The sequence below is a fragment of the Dromiciops gliroides genome, chromosome 1 (assembly GCF_019393635.1).
Source record: "Dromiciops gliroides isolate mDroGli1 chromosome 1, mDroGli1.pri, whole genome shotgun sequence".
NCBI classification, from domain to species: Eukaryota; Metazoa; Chordata; class Mammalia; order Microbiotheria; family Microbiotheriidae; genus Dromiciops; species Dromiciops gliroides.
The window spans coordinates 131,212,722-131,238,014 of NC_057861.1; the positions used below are offsets into that span (position 1 = coordinate 131,212,722).

Sequence of the window (25,293 nt, forward strand, 5' to 3'; positions counted from 1 at the left end):
TGAATTGTTCTTTTTTCTTTAATGAATACTAGCAGTTATACCAATTATGTCTGTATGTGTAGCTATATTGTGATCTTGTTTAAGATCCTCTGATCATTTTTTTAAATCACAGAATCAATCCAAATTCTTATTTTTTTAAACATAGTATTTGAGGGCTTCACACAAAGTTCTCAACATTGTCACATAGCCATAAGAAGTTCAAAGACCAGCCAGGGAATGAGAATGATGTGAAAGGGATAGCATTAGTAGATGTGAAAAGAAAGAATGACAGTTTTGGCTATTAACATTTCTGTGGGCATAACGATTTGGGGGGGTAGGAAGAACATTTGTAAATTAAATGTTTCTTACTCTGAATTTCTCTTTCTCTTAAAAAAATTTAGGATGCAGAATAGAAAACTGTGACTCTTGCTTTAGCAAAGACTTTTGCACAAAGTGCAAAGCAGGCTTTTACTTGCATAGAGGCCGCTGCTTTCATGAATGTCCTGATGGTTTTGCACCATTAGATGAAACCATGGAATGCGTGGGTGAGTGGTCTTTAATTTCTTCTAAAACTGCAGCCCCTTTTAACACCTCTGTATTTGCAAAACTTGTTGGATTTCTCATTGTCAACTTGAACTACATTGATAATTTTGATTTACTGAATTATTGAGATTAATATTCTCAAGCATTTTTTATTCTGCTAATAGTATTGGCATGTTTGCTTATTGAAATGAACGTGTATTAGCAAAAGGTTACTACCTAAGAAATATATCTGTTTCATTTTAGGTTAATAAAACAATGGTAACTGTCCCCAAAGATGTACCTTTTCACGTTTGTTTCTTTTAAAATTTCTAGCAGCATCAATTCAGTTAAGTGCTCTTCATTAGGACCATAAATTACAAAAGTTTTGTTATTCTACCACACAGAAATTCAGATGCATAAAAGCTGTTCATTTGTATGAAATGCATATGCCATGGTTGTACCCACATAAAGTAACATGCATCAAGCCTTCCAGTAGATTGTAAGCTTCTGGACAGCAAAGACTATTTGTTTTTTGTCTTTGTTTCCCCAAGGACTAGAACAGTGCTTAATAAACACTTGCTGAATGAATGAATGAAGAAATGTTTCATTCTATATGGTACCATGATCTTCTTCAATGGTCAATAAAATTTAATCCTTGGGGTGATAAATTTGTAATACAATCTTCCCATGCATTACTATTCATTAATTATCATTATTTAAATATTTTAAATTTCACTGAGATTCAGAATTATATTCTACAATTGAAATTTAGAGACCAGCTAATGGCTAGATTCTGATTTAAGAATTTTGATTTGGTCAAAAATAAAGTAAAAGTTTTCCTTTTGATTGTCTTTTTTGGATTACATGATGAACTTTAGAATGATATACACTGTGCTTGGCGCATAGTAGGTGCTTCAGAAATCTTTATTAGATTGGATATTATGTACTATAAAAGTCTTTTAGCCTCTTCAAATGAAAGCTAAGAAGCCTTTACCACAGTGGTACCACTGAAAGACTGTATAAGGAAAGATGAAAAGCTTACCATTGGGGGCAAAAACCTTTTCACAATAGTGGGAAAGCTTGTGTACCCAGGACAATATATGCACACATATACTTATGTGTGTTTATATATGTATATATGCACACACACACACACACACACACACACACACATATATATATATATATATGTACACGTGTATATATACAGACACAAATACATATATAGGGTTAACTCATATGGGGTGGGGGAGAGAAAGAGGGAGAGAGAAAGAGAGGGAGAGATCCCTATATAAAGTAGATGTTATAGAGTCAGTCTGTGTCAAATTATTACTTGTCTTTGTCTCAACAGAGGGATGTGAAGTGGGTCCCTGGAGTGAGTGGGGAACTTGTAGCAGAAACAACCGAACATGTGGATTTAAATGGGGTCTGGAAACAAGAACACGGCAAATTGTTAAGAAGCCAGCAAAAGACACAATACCATGTCCAACCATTGCTGAATCTAGAAGGTGTAAAATGGCCATGAGGCATTGTCCAGGAGGTAAGAATTTCATCTGTCCTGTGATGTTTTCTTTTTCTTCTCATTTTGTTTGCCCCAGTATAAGGTCCCTATGAAAGACATTTTCTCTTTACAGTTGAGTTGTTAAGTTCTGTGTTATACTTATATTAGAGGAAGAATGGAACAGGGAAAGTCTGGGAAATAGAGTCAGGAGGACTTGGGTTCAAATCCTACCTCTCACTCTTATTAGCTATGTGACAGTAACACTTAATTTCTCTGAGTTTCATTTGTCTAATAATTGGAACTAATAATATTTGTAATATGTAAATCAAGTGGTTGTTCAGTGAGGAAATCTATGAAAAGCCGGAGGAATGTGTCTTTAAATAAGTACCATTGTTTTATGATCTGTGGGGAATTCACCTTTCAAGAAAAAACCTTATTCATCTAATATAGTGTTAACGTGTCTTAAAAGGAATAAAGTGTAAGGTAAAGTTTATGAAAAGTCTTAAGGTTTCCAAGAAAATGAATTCTAGCTAAATTTGGGTTTGGTGGCTATTATTCATGAGGATATGAGTAACAGCTAAACTTTTAAATTAATGAGGTTTATGTAATATGTGAATAGTCCCTATCATTGTCAGCTGAATATTTATAAAACTGTGTGTGTATTTGTCATTAACATGCTTTAAAAAGATTTTTTGGAATTAGCCTCTTTCTTGTGTGCATGTGTCCATGTATCCATGTGTTGATTGGTATTTATAAAAATTACTAGTGGGTCCAATAAAAACTTTAAAAATCAGCTGTTTAGTAAGAAGGAAGCCAAAACTTTGGCATTAAACTCAGTAGTGGTACTGGAACAACCAATAGTCCCTGCCACCAACTGGACCGTTTATATGCCTAACTCAATACTGGGAAGGGCAAAGAGGTCAGGAAAAAAGAAAAGCTCATCCAGTCTATTTGTAGCATTGGACCAAGGGTGTTTTCATTTCTGGTGTTTTGTTTGTTTTTGTTTTTGGCAATTCGTGGATTTTTTTTTTATCACATGGCTATAAGAAGCAAACATATTTGGTTAAATTTCTTTTTTAAAAAATTCATTTTTAGGGCAGCTAGGTGGCGCAGTGGATAGAGCACCGGCCCTGGAGTCAGGAGTACCTGGGTTCAAATCCGGCCTCAGACACTTAACACTTACTAGCTGTGTGACCCTGGGCAAGTCACTTAACCCCAATTGCCTCACTAAAAAAAAAAAATTCATTTTACATTGTGTCATATACAATATCTGTAACCCACGGAGACCTCTATTTTTTAAGGGAGACACTAACATAGGTTGTTAGGTCCTATTAGAATCAGATCCAGAAGCTCTCCTGTATTTTGGTGGGTTTGCTATTCAATTAGAGTTCCTTGTTTGGTTATGGGAAACAAACTTTATTCGTCTGTTTCTTATACTCACAAGGATGGTGTTGTTCAAATAAAGTGGGTGGCTTTCATTCAGAATATAAAAATATTTTTTCATGAAACTACTAAGCTACCCTCTTGCATAGTTGAGGATATTTAACCTGCAGCCTTGAGCCTGAAAACAAATCTGAAGTATCCAGGTATCGAGAATAAAGGCCTGCTTTGTGGTATATTGTTTATATAACATCCCTTGTCCTCTCTTAGCAGCTCTGCACACCATTGTGGTCCAAATTAATAACAAAAATCACTCGCCAAAAAGGCTTTTAAAGCAAATTTGCTTATGTTCAAATAAAGTGTGCTGTTTTGTTACAGACTTCATCTTAATACAGTTTGATAGAAGTAAAAATGTTATTAGATAACAGGTTATTGAGCTGTAACATTCACTGAAAACTTCAGATGTTTGTCTAAACTGGTATTAGTAGTACACTATCTTAATTGAAAAATAACCTCACACTACTCTGTTAACTAGTGTTAGTTTAAATGCAGCCAAAATGGAAGTCTTGAGCAGAGAGCTAATTAATTTTTTCTTTAAGTAAATGAGTTAACCAAGGTCAAGGCTTTTGCCTTGTTTTTTTTTTTAACCCAAGAGTTTATATCCATGTCTTACCTTTCAATTTCTTTGAAGGAGTTGTCTATCCACATTTTTTTCTTTTTTTTCTTTTTTTTTCTTTTTTTAAATTTTCTGTCTTCATTTTTTAAAAAAAAATGTTACATCATAGTTTCTGGACAATAACACAAATATCAAGATAGTTCAATTGAAGGAAAATGTCAATCACCTTAAAAGAGATTAGTCCTATTTTGCAAATTATGCACAAATTAGTTTGCTTTAATCCAAATTGCACTGGGAAGTAATAACACAAACCTTCGCAAATCCAAAAATACTAAAGGAAAAATAGAAATAAATTTTGGAACTTTAACAGCAACTGATTTGAATCAGCATAATTCCTAAAGAAGTGTCCCTTCTTGCCTCAGGAGAGAAGGGAAAGGTCTTTGCTTCCCTGGGTCATGGTGATTAATGGAAAAACAGAAAACAAAATCACTTTATCCCATTCTCCATCTTGATCTGATTTCACTGAGCTGCTTTGACAAACCATGCAAAAATGTGAAGCGTAATCAGGTTGGGACTATGGGCATTTTTCAGAATTTTCCAACATATGTATGGATTTTCTGCTGTTGCATCCAATCTTAACCTGATTGTTCAGAAACCCAGCCTTAACCTCCTTTCACATTAAACATTGTAGTATTAGAATCAGCTGCTTACAATTACTTGCAGACATAAGTTATAGGTCACCATGATGGAATATTCACTTTAAGTGCATAAGATGTTACCCTAAAAAGCTGTTATGCAATGACAATGTAAAGGTCCTCAAATGTGTTTGATTTCTCCCTCCCCCCCCCTTTAAATTCAAGATGAAGTTCTGTTAATTGTTAGCTAGAATACACATTTACTTTTTTTCCTACTCCATTTATAGAGCATTGAGGGATGTGGACAATATGTTTGGAACTAATCTCTATAAGGTAATTGGTATAGAATGTAGGTGTCATGGATCTTCTGTGTAATCAGTTTTATCTTTTTTGTTTTAAAAAAGCTTGTTTCTTTTAAAGCTCTTTAGTCTCTTTTTGTTTTGAAAAGTTATTTCTCCTCTTGCCTCCTTTTATTGAAAACTGGTTTGTTGTCTTCCTTTTATATTAAAGAGCATTGATAGGAGTTGAGAGAAGTTGGGTTCCAATCTGAGCTCTGTCACTAATAAGATCTGGGACTGACAATGGGCAATCATTTAACCTCTGTGGATCTCATTTTCCTTATCTGCCAGAAGATATTGTTGGATTTCATAATCTCTGGGGTCTCTTCCAATTTTAAAATTCTAGGATTCTATGATTCATATCCAGGTTTTGTAAATGGCAGGTTCTGTGGCTGTCATATAGGGGAAGAGGAAAGAGACTTGGAAGACCAATAGTATTGTTTCACAACTAGTGGTCTGGAACATTTTCCAGGAGCTGACTAGTGCAGCTGCCAAGCCATCTCCAGCTCACAGTTTTCACCCTCCTGCTTTAGGAAGGTCTCTGCCTTGTGTACTCAGTCCTCTGGTTTTAAGCAGAATTCCTTTTTGGATACACATGTGGCATCCGTTAGAGACAGACTGTCAAAAGGCCAGCAAAAGATATGATGCCATGTCCAACTATTGCTGAGTTTAACATGATAGCAAGGGATGGAGAAAGATAAAAAGGAAAAATAAGTAGGGAAGGAAAATACAATATCATATAGGGAATGATGCATATCATGGAGGAAAATATTGCATGGGAAAGTAGGAGAGACAATGAGTCAAAGGAGTGAGTAGTAACACAAAAGGGACAGTTTCAAAACCAAAAAATTATACTGATTGTAATTTGGAGAATTAATGAATTAGGAACTAATTTAGGTGATTTAGTATGCTTGAATTTAATGAATTTCTAACTACAATTTATATTGTACATTGGTCAATATCTAGTAGCAGCAGCAGCAGCAGTAAAGAATGAAGATACACTTGTTCATCACTACAGATAAGAAGGGGAAATTACGTAAAGATGGACTTAGAGAATCACCAAGGGTTGAAGAAAATTTTATGATCTGGGAGCTTGAGCGATAGTAAAAGAAAGGAAAGTACTATTAGGAAAAAATAAGCAGCCAGGTAGCGCTTTACCAGGTTGAAATTATAAACACCTGCTGCTCTGCTGGTACACTTGAATTCCCTGCATACCACAAGGACTGGCAGCTATATTCATCTCTTTAGTTTTTTCACTGCTCTTTATGGTTAAGTTAATGGCAGTCTAATTTTTGGTCAGTGGGAAAATTGGGTTTATTTTTTTTTTACATCAAAGTTCTTTAATGACTCCATTTGTTGTAACATCTCTTCAATAAAACTGGAGATACTTGTAACAGATTCTAGGATTATAAATCTAGGATGCAAAAGAATGTCCGAATCCATCTGATCCAACCTCTTCATTTTATAAAGGAACACACTGAGACCTAGGAATATTAAGTGACTTGCATGGGGACACAAAGGTAGTAATCAACAGGAGTGGAATTTGAACTCAATTCTTCTGAGTCCATGAGGCTGTGTACTCTTTCTTCTGTACAACATTGCCGCATGTAACTAGTTTCAATAAAGATTGAAAAAACATCATAAGATAATCAACTTGACTCAATACATGTTTAGTGCAAGTTACTTTGTCTAAAGCTCTATGCTAGATGAGGAGCCATAGAGGAAGGTGTGGGGGGTTCAGAGACAATCTAAGATGTGATATTTGCCCTTGGACCTTAGAGTTCAACTGAGGAAATATGATGGATAGATGCATAAATAACTAATAGAAGACACAAAAGGAAAGCTATAGAGTTTTGATAGGGGAGATATCACTTCTGATTCAGGGGAGGATCAGGAAGGTAGCGGCATTTTAGATGGGTCTTAATGGATGGGGGAGGGTTTTACTAGATGAACATAAGAACTGGATGATATGGACTGTCTGGGCAAAGGTAAAAAGCACTAGCAAAAGCAGAGGCTTGAAAAAGTACGGGATGTGTTCCAAGAAGTATAGTTCGGCTAGAATGTAGGAGAATGGCAGAGGCGAAACTAGGAAAGTAAGGGGAAGCCAAAAGATTGACAGCCTTTGAAAGCAGGGCTATAAACTTGATTCTATAGGCACTAGGGATGCATTGAAGGTTTCTAAGTGGGGCATTAACATACTTGATTCTCTGCTTTAAGAAAAGCAGTCTGGAAAAAATAAAAATAAATTAAATTAAAAATTTTTTTTTTAAATTAAAAAAAAATTAAAAAGCAGTCTGGCAGTTGTGTATGTAGGATGGATTAGAGGAGTCCAAGATCAGTGAGGAGGTTATTGCAATAAGTAATAAGGGTCTGATTTAGTATCATGGAAAAAGATTGGGAAAGATGTGAAAGATGTTTCAGAGATAATTAATAGGGCCCAGCAACTAACTTACAGGGTCATAGATCTAGAGCTGAAAGGGATCTCATAGTCCATGTAGTCCAACTTCCATATATTATAGATGAGCAACTGAGGCACAAAGAGGTTAAATGACTTACCTATGGTCATACAGGTAGTAAGTAGAAGGAGGGAAAGAAATGAGCATTTGAGCCCAGGTCCTTGGATTGCAAATCCAACACAATGTTTGGTCTTGAACATAGGAATGTGGTATACTGACAAGACTTCCAGAAAAGTTTGTCTGGCAGATACTCGTGAGTCTGGGGATTAAGTCACAGGTTATGGGATCATAGATTTAGATTGACAAGCTTCTTTAGAGGCCATCTGGCTGAACTCTTTCATTTTATAAATGAGGAAATGGAGGCACAAAGAGGTCAATAGCTTTCCCAGGGTGTCTCAGCCACTGATCTTTCTCGTTCCACATCCAGTGGGCCCTAGCCACAAAACTGGACTGTGGTCAGAACTTAGGGAAAAGTGTTTTGAATAACTCCATAAAGGGACTAGTTGAGAGCAGCAAGTGGATAAGTTCATCAGTGAGGGGCGAGGAAGGAGAGAAGAGAGAAAGGATAGAATGCAAAGAATGCCTGAATTCTGTGGATAGGAAGATGAAAAGGAGACCTCATGTAAACTGTCAGAGGAAGGAGAACAAAAAGAATTCTGTGTTATGGAAACCAAAGGAGGAGAGCATCATGGAAGGAGGATTTAAAAGGATTAAATGTTGCCAAAAGATCAAGTAGAAGAATTAAGGAAAGGTCATCAGTAAGTCTGAACTGAGCTGAGTCAAGAAATGGACAATAGAAACTAACTTCCAATGAATAGTGAGTAAGTGGGGGCGACTCACAGCCTGTTTGTTTTCTAGAATTCCAACAGTGAACTTTTTTAGTTGTTCCTCTACTCAGGTTCTCTTTTGTTCCAAAGTAGCCTCTGATCTATATAGCTGCTAAGTCATAGTGTTAAAACACTGAGGTGGCATTGCTACACTCCTCCTCGAAAGACTCCAGTGGTTTTCAGTTGCTTCTAGGATCAAATACATATAAATTCATTTGCATACATCTATATATGTGTGTATTTGTACATACTTATCCTCAGTGCATTTAAAGCCCTTAACCATCTGGTTCCAGCCTGCCTTTCCAGATTTGTCACTGTTAGGATCATAGATCTAGAGATAGAAGGGATGTTACAGGTCATTCAGTCTAACACTCATTTTATAGAGGAGGAAAACGAGATCCAGAGGGGTTAAGAGAGTTTCTGAGGGGATGGCTAGGTGGCGCAGTGGATAAAGCACCGGCCCTGGATTCAGGAGTACCTGAGTTCAAATCCGGCCTCAGAAACTTAACACTTGCTAGCTGTGTGACCCTGGGCAAGTCACTTAACCCCCATTGCCCCGCAAAAAAAAAAAAAAAAAAGAGAGAGAGAGAGTTTCCAAAGATGACACAGGTAATAAGTGGCAGAGCCACTATTTGAACTTGGTTCTAGTGATGCCAAGTTCAGTCCTCCAGGTTGAATAGTTTCCACTGTCCCATTCTTTTCATGTACTCCGGCCTTCTTGCAGAACCTCTCGTATAATCTTTCTTTACCTGTTTTTATGCCATTGCAGGACTTTTCTCCCTATGTCTGGGATTACCTCCTTATTATATCTTTGTTTTATAATCCCTAGACTGTATCAAAATTCAGTGTAAGTCTTGCCTCCTTCATGAATCCTTTCCTAATGCTCCCTCCCCCTCCCCCCAATAGTTACCTTGTATTTTCTTTTAATGTATTTTGAACCCACTTAAATATGTACATGTTATTTCCATAGATAGAATACAAACTTTCTGAAGGCAGGAACCATTTAGTTGTGTAATTATATCCCTAGTATACGGCACACGAGCAGCTAGGTGATGCAGTGGATAGAGTGTTGGGCCTGGAGTCAGGAAGATTCATCTTCATCTCTTCAAATTTGGCCTCAGATACTTACCAGCTGTATGACCCTGGTCAAATCGCTTAATCCTCTGACTCAATTTCTTCATCTGTAAAATGAGCTGGAGAAGGAAATGACAAACCCCTACAGCCTCTTTGGCAAGAAAACCCCAAACAGAATCATGAAGAGTCAGACACGACTGACTGAAATGACAACAATACCTGGTACCTGGATTCAGTGCTTGATATACTTGATCTAACCTGAATTTGGAAAAAAGATAACAACAATGAAATATACTCCTGATACCATTTCCATGATACCAGGATGCTGAGATAAGAGAGTAAGGCTTGGTTTCATATACTTTTGGAAGTTCTCTTTTCAGAAGAATATTGGAGGCCACAATGCTACCTTTGGTGTGAGTGGAACTAAAAGAATAATGTTGGATCTTAAGTCCTTTCCATTCTCAGTCTGGGGAAAGTCTGTCCTATGGAGGTTGGTTGCTATGCTACTTAGTTCTGGGTCAGCTTCCCTGCTTCATGAGTTGCACACTGGTGCTTTCCAACAGGAACCCCACCCCTGTCTCTGATTTCTTCGTGCCAGGATGGTCTGTCTGTTGCTGACCCATTTCAACCATCACAGCTTGTTAAATTCCTTCAGGTGGGGCTTTGGCAAACCGTGATGTTTACTTCTGGCTACTGAACTTTGGGCTGCCTTAGCTGAGGACCTAGAACGTGTTAGCAGTAATAATCATCAACCATTTAATTATTTTTTTAATTTGTGGAGAAATTTGAATTTTTTCATCATCTGCCCTCCTAAATAAGCAGATCTTTATCCAGCCTTTAGCTGCTTGTAAACAAAATGTGGCTTTTAACTTGGGGGAGACTAAAGGAAATATTATTCAGTGTTTTAGGATTTTACTACTATTGCCTTTCTAAGAGAGATGTTTTGCTGAGATTATGGTTCTAACTAATGTTTTCTGTTTATAAACTGACAGTGACATGTGGCTGAAGCATTAGATAATATAACTAAAGGCAGTTGTAGATTGTGATGGATTAAACTGAGAGCAGGAAATAAGGACATTTTCAGTAGGATAGAGTCAAGAAAATATGCCTCAGACATGTGCTTTTTATTTATCGACATTTTGTTTACATTTAGGTTGCAATTTATGTGGTCTGCATTATGTGTGCTAAGCTTGAAAACCATTTGGATACAGGTTTTAATAATTCTTGCAGAACCAAGAAAGAAAGCCTGTTATCTTGGTTGTTAATAGCATGTTTATTGGGGGTGGAGCAATATAACTCATTTGATTCTTTACCCCCCAAGAAAATTCAGCTATGAAAGGAAGACTTCTACCCTACTGGGTGTTTGTAAATTTAGATTTATTTGTAAGGAAGTGATCAAATGAATTCCAGGAAATATTTTCCTCTTTTTATTTTTATGATCGTATAGCCACAATTTGATACCAATAATTATGAAGAATTTTTTTGCATATTATAGAGTGAGTATAGATTTCCCTTTATTTCTTTTACTGTCTACCTCAGTAATAATGAATGGCTATCATTAGTCATTATAAGCCCTTTAAGGTCATCTGTAAAAGAACATAAAGTATTTTCTAAATCACATCAAAAGAAGATGGAGTAGTAATTAATATTATTTTGCTAGTAAGTATGTTTTTATATTCTCATTCTTTAAAAATAGTGGATAACAGCTTGTGTAGTTTTGCTAGCCAGAATATTAAATTAACCAAGGTGCCACATTCCCAGACCATTAATGATAAAAGGAAGTTTATTTCTTATAGTCAATAAAGTATAGGTAACACTGCCATAAATAGATTCATTTTCATTATTAACTTGTATTGAGAATATAACATGGTTCTTTAGATTAATCAAGTATTTTTATCAGCCTTCCCCCTCCCAATGTATGTCCCCTACTGGCTAGTTAAAGTGTTTGAAATTTTAGAGTCACACCTTAAGGCATTTATTTCTAGAAGATTCCTGTGAAACTATAGCTGTTGCCTGAAAGCAGGACAAAACAGTGTGGTACAGAAGAAAGAAGGCAGGCTCTGGAGTCAGAGGCCCTAGTTTCAGGTCTTGTCTCTGACATTTATTGGTGTGACATTGGGAAAATCACTTAACTGCCCTTGGGCTCAGTTTCCATATCTGTAAGATGATGGGATAGAAATAGATAGCCTCTAAAGTCCCTCTGAGTGCTGAATCTTTTGGATTATCTAGCTGTCCCATGAGAAGGCAGAGCCTTGGGTGAATGGGGCAAAAGAGCAGTAGGAGCAGTAGGTCAAGAATGATCTACAGAAGTTAGACACCTTTTTAAGAAGGGAAGGCTAGGGTAGGAAGCTGGGGTGAGGAGCTTAGGGCATCATGGGCATGCTTCATGAGATTAGTAAATAGCTATAGTATGGCAGATGAAAGATCAGGGTCATAAAAAGTCAAATTGCCTATATTACAGTTTTGCTTAGCTAATCCTGATGCCAGTCTTAATTTCCAGCTAGGTTAGGGAATTTGGGAGAAAGGGCATCACTGGGCAGCATTCTTGTTCAAATGGAGGGTATTGTTAGTACAATCCAATTCAATCAATTTTTAAAAAAATAAAATTAACAGCCAAGTGCTGTTCTATGCATTGAGAATATGGAGATCAATCCCAATCCAGCCCCCCCCCCCAAAAAAAAACCCAGTCCCTGCCTCAAGGAAATTGTTTTCTGCTGAGAGAATAAATAAGTAAATATAAATATATAGTAAGTAATATGGGGGTGGAGGATTGGAAAGCACTCACTCCTGGGAGAAGGGAATTCAGGAAAGACTTTGTACAAGAGCTTTGAAGTGAAAAATTCTATGAAGTAGAGGTGAGCTCCTACCAAGCAGAGATACCGAGTGAAGTCCCTTTGGAATCACTTCTTGTCCTGCTTAGCAAAGCTGTAGCTAGTAACTTCAGAGCCTGAGACATAAAGCCTAAAATATGCCTGAAGAAAATAGCACAACAAAAAATTTGAATCAACTTTGCAATTTATGTTGTGAAATTATCCAAGAAATAATGGAGACAAATTTAATTGAATCAGAGACGGAAGTAGTTCCTATAGTGACTGACAGATGGGTCTTATGCCCAGGATCGGCTGGTAGCTTCCTGTTTTAACTAAATCTGAAGTAGTGTATGGGCATTAAATTTTTCCTGTTCTAGATTACAATGCCTTGGGATAAAGCCCTTGGGACTCAAGTCTACTTATGACTATTACTTAGTTTTAGTTGTGATTTCAGGCACTGGAGTAAATTTTTATTGGCGTTGGTAAAAAAGGGTTTCTCATTAATGCATGCCATCTAAGCCAAAAAACCACTATGTATAAAAGTGTCCCAAAATGGCTTTCATTTTATTGATTCTCACCCATAACAAACTAATCTTGATATAAACTATAGAAAACTGTACTTATAAATTCTAAAATGTCACTGTATGGTCTGAGCCCTTCAATGCATTTCTTCACCCAGGTTAACAACCCTTCTTGAAAAGGAGCCTCAAAATCAAGACAGGCAAAATAAAAATTTTGTTCTTTTTTGTTAGATGTGGTATCCTTCTCCTCACCCCTTGCCCATAATATAAGACACTCTTACATATGTTAGTCCTGTAATGATGACTTAGAATAAGTAATTCCTCTACTTAGGTTACACTGTAGCATCTTTAAATGGTGCTGACAAAAAGGGAGCTGACTGTTGGCTAATTTAGTTTTCCTGTAAATACATTCCCTACTACTGGATTCCTCTTGAGCTGATGCTCTTGGATGTCTGCCAATATCAGATTTTCTTGGGAAGAAAACATTTTAATAGGATTAGGGACAGAGAAACTTGTTCGATTCTGCTTGTGGCTTTTTACTCAAACCCAAGGGGGTTTGGTTGCTATTATATTATCAGGTAAAGGTGCTGTAGATGACGCTAGACAATGGCCATCTGAAAAAAGAGAAGTTTCTCAAGTGACACTGAATCATTACTTCAGAATAAAATGCAGATGGAGACTGAATTTCACCATCTAGTTGTTTAGATAGAGAAGTATATTTTAAAGCTGTATTTGGATTTGATCATTCTCAATGGATTTTTACCAGTCTTTGCTTCTTTGCTGGACTATGGGAAATTGGACATTAGTGTTTCTTTCAATCTGTTTAGCAGATGGGCCCAGTTCCCTCATGGCTTTTGCCTGGTATGTTTGTTCTGTACACTGTGCCATAAGCACCACAGGCTCAATAAAAAGCTTTTGGAAAAGGAGAATTTAATTAGACTTTCCAAGTTCTATTTGTGGTTTCAGTCCTGATCCTTAAACAGTGCATACACAGACTTGCTTTTGATGTCACTTTAATTGTATTGTTATCATTTAACAATGAATGACTTCTTGTTGAAGTGATAGAAACCTCAAACTGTTGCAATATAAAATTCATAAGTATTTGCTCCTCACTGGAGACTTTCAACCAGTTTTGTTGGCCTTGACACATTTCTATGACAAGTGTAGCTCCTCCCTGAACTATAAAGAAGTCTGTTGCTTATGATAAGGACAAAATATTATATATTTAAATATGTCGTGATCCCTAGTGGATCATTCTTGTCCCTCCATAATTGGGCCACACCCGGTTACAGTGTTTAGTGACTATTAGCAGGATAGTGACTCAAGAAGGCAGCCCTTACTAAAGATGAGATAATGCATATTTAAATAGTCAGCAAACACTTAGAACATCAACTTGGTAAAGGGAATAACAGCTAACATTCAGATAGCACTTACCAAATGCCAGGCACTGTGCTAATCACTTTACAATTATCTCAGTTGAAATCTCACAATGACCTTTCCAGGTAGGTACTATTATTAGCCCTATTTTACAGATAAGAAAACAGAGAAAGACAGTTGGATTTGAACTCGGGTCTTCCTGACTCTAGGACTGCAACTCTATTCACCATGCCACCTCATTGCCCAATAATAGCTAGCATTTCCATAGTACTTTAAGATTTGTGAAGCAGTTTACATATATTTCATTTTGTCCTCACAATGAACTTAGAAAGCAGGTGTTATTATTAGACACATTTTATATATGAGGAAAATGAGTCTGATAGGAGTTAACATGTCCAAGTTCATACAACTAAGGCTTGAAGGCAATAGGTGCTGAGACAGACAAATTTTAAGTGACTTGCCCAGGGTTATAAAATTAGTAAATGCCTGAAGCAGGATTTTTTAACTCCAAATCCAAGCACTCCACATGTGCTTCTGAATGAAGGTAGAGAAAATCACATAAACATTCTAACTGTGTACACTAAAAATTTATGTTACACGGTCTCAACTGGGCCCTCACTGCTGCTATGCAATCTTTCTCCATCTGCCTTTTCTCACTATGCCATTCTCCACAGCAGCTTTTTCAAACCTTTTCATCTCTGCCCACACTGTCTCAGCTGAAGTCCTTGAAAAAAAACTGAGCCATTTGCTGCTAGTTCCCCCTTCTCAGCTTTTCCTCATTACTCATCCCATGTCTTTTGCCATTGTCTCCTTCTTTACCCTTGTTTCACATGAAGAGTCAGCCTTACTCCTTACCAAAGGCAATATTTTTCTCTGAATAGTGATCCCATTTCATCCTGTCTTTTCTGGAAGAATTTTTTCCTCTTTCATCCCCACTGTATCACTTTTCTTCAATCTTTCCCTGTGTCCTGGTTCTTTCCTTATTAGCTACAAACATGCCCATGCCTCCCACGTCCTGAAATTTTTCACTTGATCCTTCCATTCCCACTAACATTCTGTATCTCTTCTTTCCTTTGTGGCTAAATTCTTTGAACAGGCCTACAATAGGTCACCCCTCTCACTCACTTCTTTACCTCTTACAATCTAGTTTCCAACCTCAACATTTCATTGAAACTGTTCTTTGTAAAGTTACTAGGGATCTCTAAATTGCCAAATCCAATGACCTTTTTCCCAATCCTCACTCTTTGTTACCTCTCTGCAGCCTCTGAGAGGGTTGATCACCCTCCTATTGATATTTTCTTCTCTGGTTCTCATCCTACACATTAGGCGACTCCTCAGTCTCTTTCTGCTGGATCCTCATCCAGGTCATATCATCTAACTGAAGATGTCCTCTGAGGGTCTCTGACTATCCTGGTCCCTATTCTATTCTCTCTTTAAATCAGTTCATTTTGAGATCTCATCAGCTCCCCATATTAAATTGCCATCTCTATGCTGATGATTCTCCAATTTACTGTTTTAGCCTAACTTCTCTGATGACCTCCAGCCTTGCATTTACTACTGCCTTTTTTTTTTTTTTTTTTGGTGAGGCAATTGGGGTTAAGTGACTTGCCCAGGGTCACACAGCTAGTAAGTGTCAAGTGTCTGAGGCCGGATTTGAACTCAGGTCCTCCTGACTCCAGGGCCGTTGCTCTATCCACTGCACCACCTAGCTGCCCCCTACTACTGCCTTTTTGACATCTCAAACTGGATGTCCAGTAGACGTCTTAAACTCAAAATGTCCAAAATGCATCTGAATTTTCTCCCTATCCTCTTTCTCCTTGCTAATTTCCCTATTACTATCAAGGGCAACACCATCTTTCAAGTCCATTAAGCTCACAATCTAGGCATCATTCTCAACTCTTCACTATTTTTCACTACCCATAATCAATCTGTTGCCCATGCCAACCAATTTCATCATGAATATATCTCTTGAATATGTCTCCATTTCTCCTCTGACAGTGCCACTGCCCTGATGAAGTAGATCATATTTAGTCATATGCTTAGACTATTGCAATCGCCTGCTGGTGAATTTGCCTCATCTCTCTCAACTCCAATCTGTTCCACTCAGCTGCCAAATAAATTTTCCTAAAGCATAGGTCAGTCAACTACTCAGTAAACTCCAGTGGCTCCCTGATACCCCGGTATCAAATCCAAAATTTAATGTTTAACATTCAAAACATTTTATAACCTAACCCCTCTACCCACCTCTTTTGTACTCCTCCTACACATTATACCCATCACATATTCTTTCAATCAGTGACACTAACCTCCTTGCTGTTCCACAAATATGGTGCTCCATTTCTTGGCTCTGGGGATTTTCTCTGGCTGTCTCCCATGATTGGAATGCTCTCCCTTATCATCTCTGCCTACTGCCATCCCTGGCTTCCTTCAAGTCCCAACTAAAATCTTATCTTCTCCAGGAAGCTTTTCTCAACCCCTCTTAATTCTGGTACCACCTCTCTTATAATTATTTTCTATTTATCTTGTATATAGCTTTTTTGGACATATAATATATCTGCATGTTGCCTCCTCCATTAGATTGTAAACTTCTTGAGGGCAGGGACATTTTTTTTTGCCTTTTTGTATGCCCCATATGTATATCACAGTGCCTGTCACATAGTAAGTGCTTAATAAATGTTTATTGACTGACTGACTGGAAAGGGATATTGTTGTACCTCAATCCATTTCTTCATGATTTTGATTTCTTCTGCTAGTAGTCTACATTTTGAAAGGTTTTGCTTCACACAGTTTGAAGGTGATAGGTATTTGGTATGGATCAATATGTATTAAATATCATTCTTAAAATTTTATAAATCGGTATTACTTGAGCAGTCATGGGGAAAAGTTCTGCTTCTAGTAAATTTTGAATGTATGAAAGAATGGGAGAAAAAAATTGTTAAGCACTTACTGTGAGATAAGCACTGAGCTAAATGCTTAGGATACAAATAAAAAGACAAACAACTCATACTCTGGGGAAGTTCATATTCTTACCAGGAGAGATAACACATATGAAGGTTTAGGTGAAGTACAAGTGGAAATAACAAGTGGCCCTTACAGTTAAGATGCAGGGTAGATCTCACAGACCAGATGGCACTGAAGAGCATAGTAGCAGGTCATATGTAAGACTGGGTGAAACCTATGGAGCAATGGCCTGGCAAAAGATAAAAGCAATCAGTCCACCATCTTCCTAGAAAAAAACGAACTTGATGATCCCCTCATTATTCAAGTGTTATAGATGTCTTTGTCCCCAATTCACATCTGATAGGGCAGGTGGATGTAAAGGTCAGAGTGGTGTGGGGACACTTAGATACCTCCCATGGGGGTCTGGGTGAAGGAATTGTGAACAAGCCAGGGAGAAGAAAATATTTTGTCATGGAAACTAGGCTTATAGGTGTTGTGGTACAGAAGAGAAAGGGAAGGACCCTTTGTATTTAGCTCTTGCTGGACCCTTGGGCAGCCTGAGCAGCATATTGGCCAAGGTATCAGTGGAAATTGTATTGGTTAAGCACTTGTTCAAGGATACTCAGATCTACAATTTTTCTATAGGGATTTGTCATCTATCAAATCATGAAAAATGGTGAGGTTCTGATGTTTAATTCTAGCCACCAGATCTTCTAGATATTCTAGCAGGTGCTAAATTTTTACAGCATGCAATATGTTGCATAGTTTCTACCCCTTTTATGTTGTCTACATTAGTTACAAGACCTGGGCTCCCTAATGATAACTTTTTCTATAATTTCTGGTTGTTGTGATAACCTGGTCTTGAAATATCATCACAAACTCCTTTATTTCTATACATAAATATATATGTGAGCAATTGATTCCTTTCTTCTTTGTTTCTGTATTGTCAGCTAAGTTCTCATGGCTGTTATCCATGAAGAGCCTTTTTATTCCACTCCTAGATATTAAACATTTCATAGTTACATTGGAGAGGTAAGCTGCCTTTGTTTATGTTTGACAAACCCAAGGGTATGTATCTACTATCCCCTTTTCCTTTTACAGTTACTTAGAGAAGTGATGTCTGCTTGCTGGAGAAGCATTTCTGTAGTTTTTTTTTTTCCTTTTTTTAGTGGGGCAATTGGGGTTAAGTGACTTGCCCAAGGTCACACAGCTAGTAAGTGTTAAGTGTCTGAGGCCGAATTTGAACTCAGGTACTCCTGACTTCAGGGCTGGTGCTCTATCCATTGCGCCACCTAGCTGCCCCATTTCTGTAGATTTTAAGACTTTTTAGGCTATGTGATTTGAGAACATCCAACAATCTTCTTCCTCCTTTTTGATGAGATCAGAGTTAACTTTCTAAAGCTATTTTAAGGTAGTGGGTCCTGTGCTTAATTAATATAGAGAGGGTTCTATTAGGATAAGAGTACGATATAGTACAGAAGTGTCATATACGTGGCCCACAATTAATCATTTACTATATTCAAGGCACTGTGCTAAGCTCTGGGAATACAAATACAGTTTCCCTGCCCTCAAAAGGCTTACATTCTAATGGGTGAAGACAACTTCAAAAAGGAACCTGTAAAAGGTCAGGGAAAAGATCAAGGTAGGGGTGTTGGGGAGATGAAATTAACTGGCATAAGGGAATTTGAGTTGATTTGATTGCAGTTTTTAAATTTTTTAAAATAATATTTTATTTTTCCCCAATTACATGTTAAAACAATGTTCTTAAAATTTTTTAAAGTTTTGAGTTCCAAATTCTATCTGTTCCTCCCTTTTGCCTTTCTCCCTTCCCTGAGATGATAAACAATCTAATATAGGTTATACATGTACAATCATGTAAAACATTTCCATTAGTCATCTTGTACAAGAAGACTGGAAAAACAACAACAACAAAAAAGAATGAAAGACAGTGAAAAATAGTATGCTCCAGTCATTACTCAGACATTATTAATTCTTTCTCTGGAGGTAGGTAGCTTCATCATAAGTTCTTTAGAATTGTCTTGGATCTTTGTATTGCTGAGAAGAGCCAAGTTATTCATGGTTTTTCATTGTACAATATTGCTGTTACTGTGTATAACATTCTCCTGGTTATTCTCACTTTACTTTGCATCAGGTGATATGTCTTCCCAGATTTTTCTGAAATCATCCTGCTAATCTTTTTTTTTATAACACAACAATATTCCATCACAATAATATAACACAGCTTGTTCAGCCATTCCTCAATTTAAGGACATCCTCTCGATTTCTAATTCCTAGCCACCACAAAAAGAGCTGCTAAAATATTTTTGAAAAAATAGGTCCTTTCCCTTTTTGAAAATTTTCTTTGGGATACAGACATAGCACTGGTATTGCTTGATCAAAGGGTATGCATAGTTTTATAGCCCTTTGATTATAGTTACAAATTGCTCTCCAGAGTGGATGGATCATTTCACAATTCCACCAACAGTGCATTAGTGTCCCAGTTCTCTCACCTCTCCTCCAACATTTATCATTTTCCTTTTGTCATATTAGTCAATCTGATAGGTGTGAGGTGGTACCTCAGAGTAGTTTTAATTTGTATTTCTTTAATCAATAGTGATTTAGAGCATTTTCATGTGACTATAAATAGATTTTATTTCTTTGTCAGAAAACTCCCTCTTCATATCCTTCCACCATTTACTAATTGGGGAATGACTTAAATTCTTCTAAACTCGATTCAGTTCACATTAAGGTATTTTACAGAAGGTCTGGAAGAGATAGGAATAAAGGCCTGGAAAATACTGAAGACATGCTAGGTCTGCTCATCCTCCTTAAAATAAAGGTTATGGAAAGAACCAACTAACAGAGAGATAGGCATAAGGGCAGAGAGTACTTCCACTGTGTGGCATCTGTGAATGGAATTTCTAATATGAAGAGTTTCTGGCGCATTGTAGAGAAAGTAAAGAAAAATTAGACTGCAGGGGAATAAAGGCAAATCATGTAACCTCCCCGTGTGCTAGACTTTTCTCTATATAACAGAAATTATTCCGGTCCCCAGTATCTGAAAGCAATGTGTGTTACATTTATTTCTTCCACCAGGGTTCTCCAGTATCCTTAAGGAGTTTTGAGTGGTTTCCAGTCTCTTTGTCATTGAGTCAAACCCTCACCAATGTTCTTCCTCCTTTTTGAGGGCACCCCTATAACCCCAGTTGCATTTAACCATTTAACAATAAAATAACTTTTACAAATCAACATTTTCTTCAAAGGCTTGATAAGAACAAATATTTAAACATCTTTCCCCTTCCCCCAACATGTAGGGGCATAACTGCCCCCCCCATCCCCGCTTTACATAGTTTAGCTTATTTCCATTATAGCATAGACCCAACAAGTTCTAAGTCCAAAATTTTCTTGGGTTCAATTTCTGCCACTGTGGCATCTCAGAACCTTCTTTCTGGCTTGCATCAGCATACTGATATCACTGTGGCTTGGGTCTGGAGACCCTACCACCTGTGCCTAGAATTGAAAAGAATAAATGAAAAAGAACAAAACCCCAAGCCCATTTCGTGGAGCCACAGGGTCTGGGAAGAGAAGGTAACCTTTCTCCCACCTACCTCAGTTCATGGCACCCATGCTGTAGGTAAACAGGAACTTCATCCCCTTAGTCATTGCCAGAAAGAGAGCGAAACTATCCCGTTTCAGCAATTTTATAGATGCAGGCTTTTTTTGGCTATACACACAGAAAGAAGCTGTTCTTACCCATGTGACAGTGGAACACAGAATGCCTTCTTCCCAAAGCAGGTTCCTGGTACAGTTCCTCCTGTACAGGTGCCTCCTTGTTAGATGATCCAGGCATGGGAAAAGCAAAATCCTGTTATATCTAAGACTATTGTTGCACATGAAGTACTAACCAACATTAGTAAGTGTCTCCTCACCTGGGCATTTTTCATATCAATGAAATCACAGATCTAGTCTCTAGCTCTAATTTTTGTTAGTACTGTATATATAGTATGCATAGTTTTCATGTCTGTAATGATCCATCTTCCAATTCTGAAAGTGAACAATCTATATTACATAGGTTTTTAATTACCTTAATATGTTCTTCCCATTCAGTTTGTATTCTACCATGCCAGCAAATCTCTTAGGGTATTCAGCCATACTTTTCTCCCCAGTACCTTTATGCTTGAGGTACATATTGCCCCTATTCAATATTTCATTTTATTCTCTGTATTTAATCTTCAACCCTTTAATCTCTATCTTTCCTAGGTGTGTGTTTAACATTAATGGAGAAAAGCTCCACAATATAGAGAAGCTGTTTCTTTCTGTTTCATGTGTCTTTAAGTGCAGCCATATAACTTCACTGATGTGAATCATGTGGTAGTCTCTTTCTAACTTATATGCCATACTTGGTTATTGTTTTTTTCCAGGAGATACTGCATTAAAAGCTAGGCAGTACCACCAGAAGTCCTGAAGAGAGCCAACATTTTATATCAGTTGCTATTGACATCATTGTGTTTGTGGCATGTTTTAGGTAAATTTTCCATGTGAAAATCAAATTCCAGAAATATAAGTATACTTGAGTGAATTAAACATATTTGCCATTCATGAATAATCCATGGGTGCAGAAGTGAGTCAAAGAATCCACAGTATACAATACAGACAGTATAAATTTAACTTGCCCAAATATTGAATTTGATAATACTACTCTTTGCATCTCTGGGATTTTTGGCATAACCTCAGGCAGTTTACGGTTTTCTTGTAAGGGTTTATAGACTTTAAAAAGTGACAAACTGCAAATACATTATATAAAACACAGAAATATGCAATTGGCTTCTATTTGAAAGAGCCAAAGGTTTCTTATCATCTTGTGTTAGCAGATATATAGTGCCCTCCATTAAGATTTTGGGTGGCTAAGTGGCACGATGGGTAGAGTGCTGGGCCTGGAGTCAGGAAGACTTCTCTTCCTGAGTTCATATCCAACCTCAGACACTTACTAGCTGTGTGACCCTAGGCAAGTCACTTAACCCTGTTTGCCTCAGTTTCCTCATCTGAAAAAATGAACTGAAGAAGGAAATGGCAAGCCAGTCCATTATCTTTTCTCAGAAAAACCACCAAAGGAGTCATCAAGAGTTGGACATGACTGAAAAATTGTTGATGACTAAACATCAACAATTAAGATTTTAAATAGCTTTAGACTCCAACTTTTCCTTGTGCAGATTTTAGTAAACCCTCAATTTTAGCTTTTATTTATCATAAGTAAAATTAAGGATTATAGATGACATTACTTTTCATAATTCTATTTTTCCCCAGTATGTTGTTGTGCATCATGGAGTTGAGGGTACAGTTGACAAAAAGCAGTATGCAGACCTTGCCTATAACTAGGAATATCTGTTTTCAATTTTATTATCATATTATACAAGTGAATAATGAAAGCATTCATATCTTTCACCCATTTCATGTGTATTTGTGGTTTACCCATTTTATTCATTAGCACCATATGCCTTGAATTATTTCCAGTAGGTAGGCTGGTGGTATTTTGAGTTTTTGCCAAATGTATTTTGCCTTCTTGTAGTACTAGAACCTAAAGGAGTATTACTTACTCTTATGCCCTCATCATGAAGCTGATCATCACAATACTTTCAGGCAAAGTCAGCCTCTAGCCCTTTGCTGTCTCATCTACTTCTTTGACTCTCTAACATCTGCATCACATTGACCAGGATGCTAGCACAGTCAGTGGTTTCTTTCACCTATGCTTTAGCCGATCCTTCACAACTACTCAAGTGTTTTCAAAGTCCCTGCTGTCTACTCTATCTACTCTGTCCACTCTGTTTAGTCTCCTCTTCCTATGCTATCCCTGACCAGCCCACTGTTCCATGGCATGTGGCACAGATGGTGGGTTGGATCTTGAGAGAATGATTATGAATATAATATTACCTCCCTTCTAAATGTAAAATCCAATACTTACTAATCTTGTATCTAGCTATTGAAGTTCTACTCATTCATCCTTTAAGTCTCTACTCTACAAAGAAAAACATTCTTTGCTTTTCCCTTTCCTCAAAGTAAGCTGTTATTATTCAGTCATTTCAGTCATGTCAGATTCTTTGTGACATCATTTGGGGTTTTCTTGGCAAAGATACTGGAGTGATTTGCCATTTCCTTTTCCAGCTCATTTTTCAGGTGAATAAACTGAGGCAAACAGGGTTAAGTGACTTGTCCAAGGTCACACAACTAGTAATTATGTGAGGTCACATTTTGAAATCAGGAACATGAGTTTTCCTGACTCCAATCTTGGTACTCTATCCACTGCACCACCTACCTGCCCCCAAATAAGCTTAACTTTTCAATTTTTCACAGAATTTTATACTTATTTTTCTGTCCCTACTAGATTTTACTTTGTGTCTTTCATGTTTTGTCCACTAGAGTGTAAGTTCCCTTGGGGCAAGAAAAGTCATATGTATATGTATATTGATAAGTCTCTGGCACTGTACTTTATCATAAAATAAGAACTTGATAGATCTTTAATTGAATTATTGAATTAATGATCATGGAATGTCAATTAATAGGAATGCCATTCAGGGTGCTAGATGGTGGGGACTTTGAAACCAATAAAGCAGCTATGAAGGCTAGGATATTGAATTTAATCAAAAGACACTTAGACTCATGATAGAAAATGCTCTCCACATCCCAAGAAAGAACTTTGGAGTATGAATGCAGATTGAGGCATACTATTTTCACTTTTTTGGTTTTTTCTTTATTGTGGCTTTTGCTCTGATTCTTCTTTCCCAACATGATGAATGTGGAAATACCTTTAATGTGAATGTGCACATATAACTTATATCAGAGTACTTTCTGTCTTGGGGAAGTGGGAAGGGAGGGAGAAAAACATGGAATTCAAAATCTTACAAAAATGAGTATCAAAAACTATCTTTACATGTAATTGGGAAAAAATAAAATACTATTAAGTGAAAAAAAGAAGATTCTTAGGATGAGGGAGAGTTAAGAAACAATGATGGTGAGTTTTCCATACACTAAGTAGTGTCAGAATAATTAAGCAATTTGAAGATGATGTGAAAGTAGAGAAAAAATCCCTTCCTTACTTGTGGAAAGATAACTTACAAACCACAGATATTGTTGCACATGAACATCCAATAGGTAAGTCAGTAAACAGCATTTTTACTAAATAGAATACACTGTATAACCAATCACCTGGCCTTCCCAGGAATAGAAATGCTGATGTCTATATTTAAATACCCAAGTCACTATTCTGCTGCTTGCTTTTTCTTGAGCATGTGGAGGAATTAATTTTGTATTGAAAATTTCTTTTTAAAATTGGTATTGCTGTCTTTTGTCCTTATATTGCCCACATTTCTTCCATTTACTTCCACCATTCCTTCAAACAGAGACTTTTAAAAAGAAAAGAAAAAATTCAATACATTGAAGAAATACATTGAAAATAATCTGACATGTGGCATGTTTCACTCATTTACTTTCTGCTTCTGAAAAGAAATGAGAGAAGGTATTTTCTTATCACTTGTTTGGGGCTGCTTGTACTGTGTCATTTTGCAACATTCATTTCTGCGTGTTTTGTGATCGTTCTTTCCATTTAGATAATAGTCATTTACGTATGTCATTTCCCTGGTTCTGTTTACTCCATTCACTTCATGTCATTTCATGTAAATCTTTCCAAGCTTCTTTGTGTTCACCATATTTGTCTTTTGTGATAGCACAGTAATATTTCATTACGTTTGTATAACATAATTTGTTTATCCATTTCCTCAATCTGTGGGCATCTACTTTGTTTCCAATTCTTTGCTACATACCACAAAAATGCTACTATAAACATTTTGGTACATATGGAGCCTTTCTTTTCTCACTAACTTCCTTAAGGTATATTCATTCCTATTGGGGAATCTCTAGGTCAAAGAGTAGGGACATTTTAGCTACTTGATTTACTAAATCCCAAATTGCTTGTCAGAATGACTGGACAAATATTTTAGCTCCAACAATGTATTAGTGTATCTGCCTTCCCACAATACATCCACCACAGACTCTTCTCATCTTCTTTCATTTTTGCGGAGTTTTTGACTGTGAGGTAAAAATTATCTAAGTTTGAGCATTTCTTTTATTACTATTTATTTGAAACTTTTCTTCATGTGGCTTTTGGGTGTACAACTTTTTTTGAGATCTGTTAGTTGTTCTACTGGGGTTTTTTTTTGGGGGGGGTGAGGCAATTGGGGTTAAGTGACTTGCCCAGGGTCACAAAGCTATTAAGTGTTAACTGTTTGATGCCGGATTTGAACTCAGGTCCTCGTGACTCCAGGGC

General features: G+C 37.0%; 1 protein-coding gene across 2 annotated transcripts in view; it reads left to right on the forward strand.

Annotated features, from left to right (window-relative positions):
- Positions 1–25,293, forward strand: part of RSPO2 (R-spondin 2) — a 260,882-nt gene that overhangs the window by 154,949 nt on the left and 80,640 nt on the right. For both annotated transcript variants that reach the window (XM_043969360.1, XM_043969435.1), the window contains 2 exons: positions 381–524; positions 1,853–2,041. In XM_043969360.1, the coding sequence (XP_043825295.1) occupies positions 381–524; positions 1,853–2,041 (333 nt within the window). The remainder of the gene's footprint in view (positions 1–380; positions 525–1,852; positions 2,042–25,293) is intronic.